This window comes from Schistocerca gregaria, chromosome 2 (assembly GCF_023897955.1).
Source record: "Schistocerca gregaria isolate iqSchGreg1 chromosome 2, iqSchGreg1.2, whole genome shotgun sequence".
NCBI lineage: Eukaryota > Metazoa > Arthropoda > Insecta > Orthoptera > Acrididae > Schistocerca > Schistocerca gregaria.
The window spans coordinates 27566973-27581659 of NC_064921.1; the positions used below are offsets into that span (position 1 = coordinate 27566973).

At 44.2% G+C, this 14687-nt stretch overlaps 1 protein-coding gene across 1 annotated transcript in view; it reads right to left on the minus strand.

Annotated features, from left to right (window-relative positions):
* Nucleotides 1–14687, minus strand: part of LOC126334590 (Down syndrome cell adhesion molecule-like protein Dscam2) — a 696403-nt gene that overhangs the window by 183806 nt on the left and 497910 nt on the right. Inside the window, exon 4 of the mRNA XM_049996981.1 lies at nt 1314–1512. Coding sequence (XP_049852938.1) covers nt 1314–1512 — 199 coding nt within the window. The remainder of the gene's footprint in view (nt 1–1313; nt 1513–14687) is intronic.

Below are 14687 nucleotides of genomic sequence, written 5' to 3' on the forward strand. Positions count from 1 at the left end.
TGTTCGCCCCGACTACGTTAATGTGAAACCATTCCAACCGACCAGCAGAAAGTGTGCGCTGCTCTTCTGAATGGAATGCTGCGTGACAGCTGATTTACGCAAATCTGCGTGAAGAACTTTGGTTTAAGACTTTTCCTTTGTGGAATAAATGCCGAAGTTGTACTCAACGTCACTTGCAGAGTTATACTTTAGCATCTCGGGCGTGCGATCCGCCATTTTTTTTTTTTTTTACCAAAAACCCTGTCTCCACGTCTTCTCGTCGTCAGCTCTCTTTCTAATATTATGAGAAATTCATCCCACTTGTGTAGGAAAGCACTTTGTGTTATCTCTGATTTGCAGTTTTCCCTCATGTAATACACATGTACATTCAAAATCATAGTCTCTCACTTACGGACAGATATGCAAATATTTATCCAGGAAATATTAATTATATCGCCATATTATTTAACGAGCTAAGTTGACATAAATCAATAACATGAACTGATTTCTTTTGATCTCTACTGAATAAAAGTTTGCGAATTATTCTTTTTGTCGTTGTATTTTTTATACAAGCATTTAGTTACTGATGGCTCCTTCTAGTTGATATTCAGCCCTATAAGGTGCATAGCGATGATTCTGGAGGTTTCGTATGTTTTGATACAATGTATTTCGCTGTACGTCCACTTGTTGTGGCAAAAAGTCTGATGATGTCGCTTATAAAGCAAATTACAACGGCCGGCCGCGGTGGTCTCGCGGTTCTAGGCACGCAGTCCGGAACCGTACGACTGCTACGGTCGCAGGTTCGAATCCTGCTTCGGGCATGGATGTGTGTGATGTCCTTAGGTTAGTTAGGTTTAAGTAGTTCTAAGTTCTAGGGGACTGATGACCACAGCAGTTGAGTCCCATAGTGCTCAGAGCCATTTGAACCAAATTACAAAGAGCTCCACCGCATTGCATCTTACGTATTTTCAGAAGAAACTTAGAGATGTTTTTGGTCAGGGATGTTCAATAATTTTTCGATTGGTGGCGTTGTGTAAAGCGAAAAGTGTGCATGAAAATCATGGAGAAGAACATCCCTCTGATATTATGGGCACAATGAGATAGATGATATACTAGGTCTCTCACGCCTTATTCAGAGTTGAACAATCACTCCAGACAATACTCCCCAAGCTACATTGCACGGTGATTGCATGCGTGTAAACGTTTCGTCAGGAATATCGGTCAGGGTTGGTCTGGTGGATCATAGTAAACGCTGGTATTACAGCGTTAGCTTCGCTCTGTGTGTTATAGCTAGGAATCCTCTCACTAGAAGAAGCATTAGACTGTCTACTCACCAGCCCGGATCTGCACTCTCCTGCTGACGATGGTGCCCACCGGGTTGCGGGCGGCGCAGCGGTAGGCGGCGCTGTGCACCTCTGGCCGGTACTGGTCTGCCGAGAAGGGCGCCAGCAGCAGCGTGCCGTTGTCCAGCAGCTGCCGCAGCCCGGGCACGTCCAGAGCCTCGCTGCCGTCAGACACCAGCCACGAGATCCTCTGCAAAACATAGGCATGATGGATGTTAGTAAGACACTATGGCCGGTACTGGCTTGCCGAGAAGGGCGCCTGCAGCTGCGTGCTATTGTAGAAGAATTTCTGCAGCCTGATAATTTCAATGGCCTTGCTGCTTTCCAACCAGTCACGAGATTCTCAACAAAACGGTAGGTAGGGTGGTTGTTACTGGGACAGAATGCCAGGAAGGGCTCCAGCAGCATTGTGCCATTGTTCATAGCTGCCACAGTGTGGCCTCATCGTAGATGTCTCTACCATAAGACACTACACAAAGGGTCGTCCTGAAAGCATCATATCAGGGGGCCGTCAGTGAGACGGTCCCCATCTGCAGCAGCAGCAGTAGCACTAAAGCACCATCGTGCAACCCTGCCAAAGCCTGGCCATATGCAGGTACTGCAATTTTTGGAGACTCATGGGACCAAACTGCTGAGGTCATCGGTCCCTAGGCTTACACACTGTTGTGTACATAGTTCCGCATAATCAGCGCGTAGGCCGGCCGCGGTGTCTCGCGGTTCTAGGCGCGCAGTCCGGAACCGTGCGACTGCTACGATCGCAGGTTCGAATCCTGCCTCGGGCATGGATGTGTGTGATGTCCTTAGGTTGGTTAAGTTTAGGTAGTTCTACGTTCTAGGGGACTGATGACCACAGCAGTTGAGTCCCATAGTGCTCAGAGCCATTTGAACCATTTTTTAGTCAGCGCGTACACAAGTTTCCCACTACAGCGCGACCCGCTAAGCACAACAGCGCATGCGCAGCGATCGTCCGTCTCCGCACTACGAGATTGCGCTGCCATAGAGACGGACCAAACTCTGCTTCCATCAATCCGTGTATTAATATGTAACGCAGCCAGTGAGATTGCTGCTAACGTAGAACCTTTTCTCCTCGCGGATCACACTCGCACAGTGATACATGAACGCGCGAGGTATTATAACGAGTGTACCGACCTCCGATTTGTCAGACTGCATTTGTCTGCACCAGTCTGTACCAGTCTGCATTAGTCTGTACCAGACTGTACTAGTTCTACATTTGTCTGTACCAGTCTGTAGTCAAGTTTCAGTCTGCGCCTAATAAGATTACCATATTCCTGTACATAGCCATGAAGATAAATGTATAGACACTTATGTCAAGTATCAGAGATATATGTGAGAATAACGTTAACGTACCAATACCAAAGGAGCTTCAGATTGTCAGTTGTAAATAGCATCCAGAACCAAGTTAAGTAATTTTTTTGTTTGTTATTATTTTAATAAATGTGTGTGAAAATTATCAAGTTCTGTTTAAAGTTGGTCACCGTCAGTCTGCAACTCTAAGCGTGCAAGTGGCATTTCTATAGTTAGACCTAACGGCAGAAGATAAAAACGCCACGAGACATATTGCTGACATTCACCTACTTCGTTAGAGCGACAAGTCAAATAATCTGATGGTGTGTGCATTGAAAGTCTTACAGTACGCACACCACACATATTACTTAATCTAACTTAAACTAACTTACGCAAAGAACAACACACACACACACACACACACACACACACACACACACACACACACACACACGCTCGAGGGAGGAGCCGCGTGAACCGTAACAAGACGCCCGAGATCGCACGGCTACCCGGTGCGGCATAGCTACTGCACGGTGGCCATCTCGGTGGCATAGCTAGCCACGAGTCCCACTAGTGAACAATGCGAGACAGTCTGCTGGTAGAGTGCCATCGTCCAGTACCTGATACAGCTTGACCGCCTCGGTGAACCTGCTGTCATCCCACACCAGCCACGATATACTCTGCCAAACAACAGGAATGGTGATATGGTCTTGGAGGTACCGGTCTGCCAACGAGTTGGTCAGCAGCAGAGTACCATTATCCAGCAGCTGCCGCAACCTGGCTACTCCAGAGTTCACGCTGCTGATTGACGACGGTTAAGAGATCCTCTACACAGCATAGGCGATGTGCCTGCCTAATGTTCTGGTTCGACTACAAGTTAGCTAGGAATAGCAAACATTTAAACGCTTGAAGTCCAGACTCTGGTGCTGCGTTTTACAACATGGTCGATTTCCCCGTATCCTGCAGTTATTTTCAAGTCACCTGCTGTTCTCACGCCACGAGAGGGTGGACGTACAGGGCACATGGTGGATGCAGGAATCACTGAGGCTGAGCTGGGAACAGTTGCGAGTGGCGGTGGGGAGTCAACTACTGTAAGCGCAGCTAGCAACAGCTCCCAGAAGCCAACACCTGCCCACACATCTTCGTCAGCCGTCAGAGCAGGGCGTGGAGTACTGAAGTGGTAGATGAGGGCGGCGACTCGAATTGTGCATGCAGAAGGGCAGCAACGGGAAGTGTGGGACTGTGCAGCATACAGCAGAAACAGAGAGTCTCATCGTTAGCTGCTAGAGTGACACAAAGCAACAAGTTTTGGGCAACTTAAGTCTGAGGTTTCTCTCAACAACTGGTGTGATTGAGCAGTTGCTGTCTTTACCTCACTAGACGTGCAGGAGTTCCAAAGGAGGAGAAGAAATGGCTTCTGCTGGCATTCGCTGAGCGGTTTCGCATTTGATGGTGGTAGCCTGCTGGCCAACCGCGGTATGTGCAAATCTTCTTTGAGTGTAGCCACTTGTAAAAAAACCTTAGTGGAAGACTGCTGAGTGCTGAGTAATGGCTTGTTTGTGATACAGAATAGGCACAATTGTGTCAGCACAGAGCGTGGGCAGGACAAAGATAATTAAATAGAAATTGATTAGGACTGTCACAGGGTGAAGCAGTCGTTTATTCTGTGGTTTTAAGGGTTGATTGAATTCTGGTGACTGAACTGGTGGTTCACGCCGATTCATTGCAATTTTTTTATTGCCCTTTTTTCGATCATCAGTCTTCTAAGTGGTTTGACGCAGGCTGCCACGAATTCCTCTCCTGTGCCAAACTTTTCACTTCAGAGCAGCACTTGCATCTCTCGTCAACAATTATTTGCTGGATGTATTCCAGTCTCTGTCTTTACCCCCTCTGTTTCTACCCTCCACAGACCCTTATAGTACCATGGAAGTCACTTCTTGGTTTCTTAAACAGTATTCTGTCATTTTGTCCCATCTTCTTGTTAGTGTTTTTCACGCATTCTTTTCCCCACTTATTCTGTGGAGAACCTCCTCATTCTTTACCTTATCAGTCCACCTAATTTTCAACATCCTTCTGTAGCACCAAATCTGAAATACTTCGAAACTCTTCATTTCTGGTTTTCCCACAATCCATGTTTCACTACCATGCTGTGCTATGCTCCAAACGTACATTAACAGAAATTTCTTCCTCAAATTAAGGCCTATGTTTGATGCAAGTAGATTTCTCTTGGCCAGGCATGCCCTTACTGTCAGTGCTAGTCTGATTTTTATGTCCTCCTTCCTCTGTCCGTCATGGGTTAGTTTGCTGGCTAGACATCAGAATTTCTTAACTTACTCTACTTCGTGATCCCCAATTCTGTTGTTAATTTTATTTCTATACTCATTTCTGTTACTTCTCTTTCCTTTAGTCTTTCTTCGATTTAATCCGTCTTCTGTGCCCATTAGAATATTCATTCCATTCAGCATTTCCTATTCACTTTCAATGTGGACAACAATGTCATCAGCGAATCTTAACATTAATATCCTTTCTCCGTGAACTTTAATGCCACACTTCAATCTCTCTTTTATTTCCGTCATTCCTTCTTCAATGTACAGACTGAACAATAGGGACGAAAGATTTAAGCCAAGGCTTCTACGCCCTTTTTAATCCAAGCATTTTTTGCTCCATCTCTTATTGTTCCCTCGGTTTTTATGCATATTGTATACTAACTGTCTCTCCCTATAGCTTACCCCTACATTTCTCACCATATATAGCATCTTGCAGCATTTTGCATTGTCGAATGCTTTTTCCAGCTTGATAAATCTTATGAACGAGTCTTGATTTTCTGCAGTATTACTTCCATTATCAACAGGACCGTCAAAACCGCCCCTCTGGTTCCTTTGCCTTTCCTAAGGCCAACATATCAACTTTTAACCGATCCTCAATTCTCTTTTCCATTCTTGTCGCAACTGATAAGCTGATTGTGCTACAATTCTTACAGTTGTTGGCTCTTGCTATCTTCGAAATTGTGTGGATGGTGTACCGCGAGTCTCATATATTCTACACATCAACGTTAACAGTCGTTTTGTTGCCACTTCCCCAAAGATTTTAGGAAATCCATGGAGTGTTATGTATATATTCTGCCTTTTTCGTTCTCAAGTCGTCCAATACTGGATCCCCTACTCTTCGATATCAATTCCTGTTTCCTCGTCTACCACTTAATCGGACAATGCTCCCCCCTCATAGAGGCCTTCAATGTAATCGTTCCACCTATTCCATTGAAGTCTTTATGTTACTACACTTGCTTTTAATTTCACCGAATGTTGTTTTGACTTTTTACATACTCTAAGTCAGTAGTTGCGATGATCATTACTTTCTGGATTGCTTCACATTCTTTCTTCTGTTACACGTGGTTTCCTCGCCGCTTGCTTCTTTGTACCTATCTTATTCTTTACAACTTCGGTGATTACGATTTTTAGAGATGTCCACTCCTCTTCAACTGGACTGCCTTCTTTGCTATTCCTTATTGCAGTATCTGTAGACAGAGAACTTCAAGCATATTTCTTCATTCCTTAGTATTTCCGTATCACATCTTTTCGCGCACTGATTCTTCCTGACTATTCTGTTAAACTTCAGCTTACTCTTCACCACTACTAAATTGTGATCTGAGTCTATATCTGCTCTTGCGTAGGCCTTATAAACTATAATTTCTGAACCTCCACCTTACCATGATGTAATGTAACTGAAATCTTCCCGTATCTCCCGGCCTTTTCCAAGCACACCTCCTCCTCTTGTGATTGTTGAACCGAGTATTCGCTATTACTAGCGGAAATTTATTTGCAGAACTAAATTAGTCTTTCTTCTGTCTCATTCCTAGTATAGAGGCCATATTCTCCGGTAACCCATTCTACTTCGCCTTCCCCTACAACCCTATTCTAATCCCCAATGATTATTAGATTTTCATCTCCATTTACATACCGAATTACTCGTTCAATATCCTCATATACTTTCTCTACCTCTTCAGCTTCGGCTTACGATGTCGGCATGTATACCTGAACTATCGTTGTCGGTGTTGGTTTGCTGTCGATTCTGGTGAGAATAACCCTATCGCTGAACTCTTCACAATAACTCACGCTATACCCTATCTTCCATTTCATGGCGAGTCCTACTCTCGCTACACCATTTTCTGCTGCTGTTGGTATTACCACATTATGTGTCTTTAATGCATTGGCTTCCATTACCTTCTACATCCCCATGTCATTGATCGTTGCTGATTTTTTCCGCCTTCAGGAGCAGTTTCCCACACCAAGGACAAGAGGGTGCCATGAATCTTGGTCCCCTCATCCGCCTTCTTTGACAAGGTCGTTGCTGAATGTGGGTAACTTCTTACGACGGAAGTCTTCGGCTTCCATTGCAAATGATTCTTATTCAGAATTAAGCGGTGCCGGGGTTCGAACATGGGATAGAGGACGATTTGATTACCAATCAAAATCGCTGTCCCTACACCACAGAAATAATTATTCATATACAGGGTGTAGCTCTGGAAAATGTCGATTTGCGTTCCACGTTGGGGTCAATAAACCCAACATGAGTAGCATATAGCGCTGTTTACATCACAACCAGCCATTGAACTGATTAGCTCCTTTGTCAATGCAGAGCCTATATCGGCGTTGCTGAGCCTCACGCACATGATGTTGATGTTTGCGGAGCGCTCAACTGCTGGTCATCAGCGCCTGTACAAAGTCCCAGTTTTTACACAGTCGAATTTTTAGCTCAATCAAGTCTAGGAACTGTCACGAATGATGATGTTGATGAAATGATGAGGACAACACATACATCCAGTCCCCGGGAAGAGAAAATCCCCTACTTGCCCTGTAATCGAATCAGGGACTCCGTGATCCAGAGGCAGCAACGCTAGCCACTAGACCACGAGCTGCGGACCTCACGCACGTGAGCCAATACGTGGGGTTGTGTTTGAAGTATTTGAATCGCTCTGTGAACTCTAGTAATAATGTCCACAGCTGACATTACAGATGTGCCATACACTGCACTCTTCATTGATACCAGACAAAGACCAGTCGAGACGTGTCAGATCTGGCGCCTTTGCTGATCATAGAATTGGTCTGTGACATTGAGGTGATTCTGCATATCGACATGAAAGTGTGCTGAACTTCCGTCCTGTTGCACCTTATGTCCATCTGAACATTTAGTGGCACTACATTGATCAGGGCAGGAAAAACATTTGTAAAAGATGTGAAGTAGATCGGTCCTTTAATGTCAGTGGATATGGCCCAATGATATGGTCACCAGTTATCGTGGCTCAGGTCGTAATACAGATTTTTAATCACCTGCACATGCGAATTTTCATCCTCTGGAAAATGCATCTAGTAGGAGTATAGTGCGCCGTCCCTAGTAAATATGAACAGAAACAGGATCGAGGTATTTGGCTGGAGTATGCGTTGTTGTAAGCACTACTGCGCAAACTGTAAGGGTCGTCGGAAGTCCTCCTCCCGTAATGCCAGGACTGTGCAGGTGGTACGAATGGTGCCGTTATTCATAGAGAGGACGCCACATCAGCCATTACCCGTGTGCTCAGCTGTGCCACCTACTGAGAGTGCTGGTTGGTGGTTCCTCTTGGAACGTTGCCAGCGTGGCCTCCCTAAACCGTGGTGTTCGAGCTGGCGGTGGAAGGCCCACATCCTGTCTCGGCCCCGTAACAAAGCATAAACAATATGCTGAGGAAGATATATTCGTAAGTACCAGGCACAAAGTGCTGCTACTTTATTGTACAGTGAACACAGCCCAGGCAACTTCAGGCAAGTTTCCAGCTTCTCTGAGCAGTCTCTCAATGGCCGCGAATGTGGAATAATGTGGGGTGCATCTGTTCGGAAAACATTTCGCATACAATCTAGCAGCAGCTCTCCCAATTACAGTCCGCTTTGCCGTGTGCAAGCAACATCTTGTACATGTTACACTGCTGTCAAAAACATTACTGCACTGGCAGACCATGTGAGGTTCGCCGTAGGATGCACACAAGGGCGCTATGGAGGAATGTAGCCCGAAGTGCACAAATGGCTAAATGGTAGCGTATCCATCGTATTCAGACACCAAAACGCATCAGGAAAAACCGCCACAACCGCTTCTTCTCAGACTTCCATTCTCACCAGCACTCAAGCCGTGCGTATCTGGATATTAGTTCCCTCCAGTTCCCTCCTGAAAATTGTTAAGGTTGGCTTCCCACAAAAAATACTAAGCATTGACTTTTTTTTTGGGGTGGGGCACCATGTATATACTGTATAAGGAATCATTCAGAAATAGCCTGGTAATAATGTTGATAGGTAGTGTCTTAGATCTCGGGTGTTGACAGTAATAGCTAGAGGCTATACTACCGATCCTAAATAAGTTGTTATGCCGAATCTTAAGTTTTATGTTGTAATGTCTCATTGTGGCAGAGTGCTAAACATTTATAACAGTATTTTGTTGTCCGGTGGCCCATTGTATGGCCAGAGTAATTTGTTCTGTATTTAATCTCGGTCTGTTGTTGTCAGAAGTTTAGTTTGAGCATCATTATTTTAGCCCTATTTAAATTCTTTCTGGCTACAGAGCATTGTATCTGCTTTATTATAAAGGTTTTTTGTTCTCTTAATTGAAATTTTTGGTGGGTAGCAAAGTGTTATCACATTGAGCCTTATCTCTGCATAAACTCCTACACTAACCACACTCGACCTACATCCCACCCTACACTCTATGGAACCCTTCGCCACCTTTGGACAGAATAGATTTAGATGAAGTACATTCGGGTATGATGGTGGAATTTGCTATCTAGGGATACTCGAAATTTAAATGAATTATTTCCGGAATCTATGGAGACATTGGCCACCGAAGATTTGGTAGTACTACTTCCGTTAACAACGGAAACATATGCCATTGATGGGCGCTACTGATTCCAGTAAGCAGCCTCCAGAAACAATCATAATATTCGGCACTGTTGTATGCTGGACATATCCTAACAGTCTTTTTCGTATGTGGCCAGCAGATGTTAACATGTGCTGCTGTGTACAGTATTTGTATCATGTAACAAGCGTCTGTGAGCAGTAAGTATAGGGACATGTCTTTTGGACAAGGTGCTTTGTTTTTAAATATTTTAGTAATAACAAACGTTTATAATGTGCTGAGTTTTATCCACCTGACATCTTGTGCATGAGGTTCAACGTAAAATGAGCGTGTTTTACTGCAAAAAGGTGTTTAACACCTGGAGATGACAGCAAAGACTATTGAAACCGATTGCTTTGAATAAATAATATTTTATGCTATCTTGGCTTTTGAATGGTTTTTAACCGTTATTGAAGCTTTTTAGAATGTACTGAAAATAATGTAAAGCAACAGCAAAATGAGATGTATGAATAAGAGTGAGCAAGTGATGTGGGACGGAAAAAAGAATTGGAGGGTTGCAGTTCCAGAATGCGATAGTACTAAGAGAAACAAAATAATGACTGTTTACGTTTCATGTTTTTTTTCTTTAAACTCTGCCTTGTTCCAGAGAAAGCAATTTTGTCTTGTGCAAGAGGCTCATTAAAGTTCTTCCCATCTCCATCCCTTTACATTTTATACTTAGTTTCTATGTTCAGCACTATGACAAATTATCACTGTGAAAGACGTATTCAGTTCTTTTTTGGTGTGATAAGACAGTAGTATTAAATGGCTAATGAATGTGCTAATATCTCAGACATGCACTACCTTTGAACATGCTTTGTTCCGTAAGAACTTAACAAAAACTTCGAATGTACAACATTATAAGCAATTAACTAATTCGTTATTTCTGCGGCATCAGGCATGGAAGTTGTTGTGTACAACGTGCGGAAAATAAAACTGGCCAGAAACATATTTCATGAAAGTTAAGACAGGCAGCCCAAGTTGCATCATCCGTAGCTGGAGCAGATGTTGTAGGCAGGGTTGCCCGTGTTAAGGAGCATTTTATATTCTCAGGGCCAGTTTTATCAGAGGCAATCAAAACGTTTCCGTTTGAGGCCGTTGCTGCAGCTTGTATGCAACCTAGCGCGACACCGATAGGGGTATGCAAGCAAGAGCATATAAGCAAGGGATTAGTGTGGAATTCGTGTCTTTCCGACGTGCGTGCGGTAAATGCGGAAATGTGAACTACGGCGACGAAACGCGTCGAACCGGGACCAATGTGCTGTTACTCTTTTCCTAGCTGAAGAAGGAGAAACGCGGCTAGACAGCCATAGGACAATGAAGACAGTGAGCGAGTATGCATTTAAGGCGAAACGTTCGGAAAAACTGCGATATGGTGCAGCTTTTCGATAATGATCGTTCCCATATCGCAAAGGTGATAATGCAGAAGTTACGCCAATACAAGTGGGAAAAACTCGATCACACGCACTATATTCCTGATTTCTCCCCATACGATTATCACGCTTTCGTTTCCTCAGGGAAGACCCTGAAGGATCAACCACTCCTGTCGGACGGTGATGTGTAGCGGGCAGTTACTGACTTCTTCACGCAACTGGACGTTATGTTTTACCTAACGTATATCTTCAACCTAGTGCGTCGATGGGATGATCTCCTTAATGGCCACGGTTATTTTTTCTGATTCACGTACCGATTCTGGACTGTACGACCTACTAAACGTTTTGATCGCCTCCTTATATTTTGCTGCTCTGTAAAGTTGTGCAAAAGAGTATATTACGAGGACGTGCTCAAAAGTCTCCGAATTTTTTATGTGAAAACCCATAAGGTTTTTAATATAAAACAAAGTTTATTAACATTCTATATCTTTATTTTTCATTTCTACATATTTATTTCTCAAAATTGCCATCCTGCTGACGAACACTTCCTCCGAGCGGTGTACGCCTTTATTAATACTGTCACTGAATAATGTTTGACTTTGTTAACGCAGCCACAATTTCCGATTGCACCACTCCATCGCTATCAAGGGTCGGCCTAGGGAGGAAACTATGCACAGCTTAGGTGATACAGGCAGCCAAGCGTAAGACTAAACAATCGGGTGGCAACACGACCTAGGGACGACTGAAAAACAAACCAACCAACACCCTAATCAATTCCCTTCCGCCGACACAAAATGGTTCAAATGGCTCTGAGTACTACAGGACTTAACGTCTGTGGTTATCAGTCCCCTAGAACGTAGAACTACTTAAACCTAACTAACCTAAGGACATCACACACATCCATGCCCGAGGCAGGATTCGAACCTGAGACCGTATCGGTCACGCGGTTCCAGACTGAAGCGCCTAGAACCGCACGGCCACCCCGGCCGGCTCCACCGACACACTCACTGCTCTATTTCAAATGACCCACTGACTACTCCAGTACGCAGACAGCATTAATCCGCTCAGTGGAAATCACATGAAGCTACACACGGTTCCACGTAAACACACTTGCACAAGAACTCGAACAATCATAAAAGCAATCACTTTTGAACAACAAGGACGAATCAATTCGCCACAGTTTCCACAAGCGGTCGTCGACCAAATACACGTCGTCCGACGAGACGACCGATCCAAAGACCCACCCAGGTCGTTCCCACTGAAGTTACGTGTGTCGTCGACGGTCGGGCGAGTCTTGGCTGTCCGAAGCTGACTGCAGCTCCGACCTGACTTAAATGTCCGTTCGGAATTCGGAGACACGGCGACCCGGGCACCCTGGCTCGGAACCATCCACGCACAGGTAACACTTGCCCATTGACCACCCGACATCCCAGCACAAGGAAGGAACCGATCCACGTCCGGCAAGATGACCAACTGACGAGGCCCAGGAACGGTCAAAAGACCAAATACACGTCGCCCGATGAGACGACCAACAGAACGACCAACAGAACGACCAACCAACGGTCGTTCCGCTCCAGTCTCCTTCCGTCGGACAGTTCATGTGTGTCGCCAGCGGTCGGCGAGCACTGGATGTCCGTATTTCACTGGCGCTCCGTCCCCGACTTCACTGCTGCTGCGTCCGGACTGAACTGCCAACTGAACTCCAGACAGACGATGACCCGAAAATACTAGCGGTCGCTACAGAGATGGTACGACAGTGCACTTATCGGTAAGCGCTGCTGCTGCCACTGACGGGCAAACGAACCAGCAACCTAGTGACGCCAGTTAATCGAATTAAAGAAAAAAACGAGGCGACAGAACAACAAAAACAAGATGACGAACAATAAACGGCATGAGCGCAAGCAGCGCACAGCTCAGCATGAATTTCTGGAGAGAATGTTTTTGAATCGAGTTTCTGAATCTTGTTTACAGCGAAAGATCGGGCTATTCTGTTTGCAGGACACTGGACTTACAAAGTGTGACATTCTCTGCAGCTAATATTTGATTGTAGTTTTTATTATATTGTGTTTTACGTGTTCTTGGGGTTCGGATAAATAAATAAACCAACCCGACTGTGACGAATCTCGTCGGTTGTCGTTCGTGGTCGTCCACTCTGAGCTCTGCAAGACGCGTTGAGGTCAGCACCAGCGTTTCGTTTATTACGAGCACGAACAACCCAACGACGCACGATCATTATCGTACACATCTTTCATTCTTCCAGGCATTTCAGTTGGAGGTGCGTTTTCTGCGTTTATAAACTCGATTACAGCGTACTGTTTCTCACGTAGCGACGTAGTTGCGATACACACTGCCACGTTAACACGGTACAATTGTGAGTGGCAGAGGGTTGCGCCAGCGTAGCAGGCAAGTTGATCGATTAAAGTTTATGGCGCGAAATAACACAACAGATATTGAGAACAAAATAAAACATTCGTATCCATTACGTTTCGGCACACACTTGTACTTACTGGCTATTACTGCGCATAATCCAAATTTTACGTCACATTTGACCCAATTTACAAATGGAAGGAACTAATTACCAATTTACTCCGTGAGATACAGTTCCAAAAATTTAGCTTGCTCAGCAGAGTAGAGAAGTTTGTTGTACCTAGAGGGTAGTGTACCTAGAAAATGATGTTTTTTTTGGGCTAGTGACTAATTTTAGCAACACAGGAAGAAATGCACACTATAGACCGCGGTAAACAGTTTTCGCCGTTTTCTACAGTATCTGTTGTTGTTAGCTGGCCGGGGTGGCCGAGCGGTTCTAGGCGGTACAGTTTTGAACCGTGCGACCGCTACTGGCATGGATGTGTGTGATGTCCTTAGGTTAGTTTGGTTTAAGTAGTTCTAAGTTGTAGGGGACTCATGACGTCAGAAGTTAAGTCCCATAGTGCTCAGAGCCATTTCTTGTTGTTAGACAAGACGTTGTGTTTTGTGCATCATTTGTATTTATTGTTCTGCCTATGTAAATGCTGAATAATGTATCAAAGCTGTTTAGAGTTACAGATCTTTTCACAAACGAAATTGTATATATTTCTATATATTCTATACATTTCTATATACTTTTAAAACTAGTTGTGGACGGCTAAATCATATTTTGTACCTTGAAACAGAAGAAGTTCTGTCATGTAACATGTGATAGTTTCAATAATGTTTTCACAATTTTACCTGACTTGAAAATGGAAATTTGTATTCGTTTCAGACATCTTCAGTTTAAAAATGTATTTAACTCGAAATTATTTTTATGTGTTGCTGATTATTGGCGAATAGCGGAGTGCTAATATATCAGACAGACAACTGCGTACACTAAACACAAGATTTCCTAGATTGCAATGTCTTTAAATTTCAGCGGAATATTTGTTCCTCGGTATACGATCCTGTTGCATCTTGGAACATGTTTTCACATTCGGAAAATCCCTTAATTATATGGAATAGTTTTTGAAATTTCAGAAAAAGACTGCTGTACATAGAAATTGAATGCCATAATTTAAAACTGGAATATGAAAATATATTATTCTTTTTGTATACGGCTGGCGAGACGCAAACGTCTGAAGGGTGTTTCGAGGTACAACACTCCCTTCTACTTCATTTCAAATCAAATGGAGCTATTTAAGACGAACTCTAAGCGACCTGTTCGTATGTACACTGATTAGCCAGCACATTGTGACCACCGAGCTACAGCTGGGTGACCTGCCGTGGAATGACTGAAATTCAAGGAGCACGCTGTGCGTGTGTA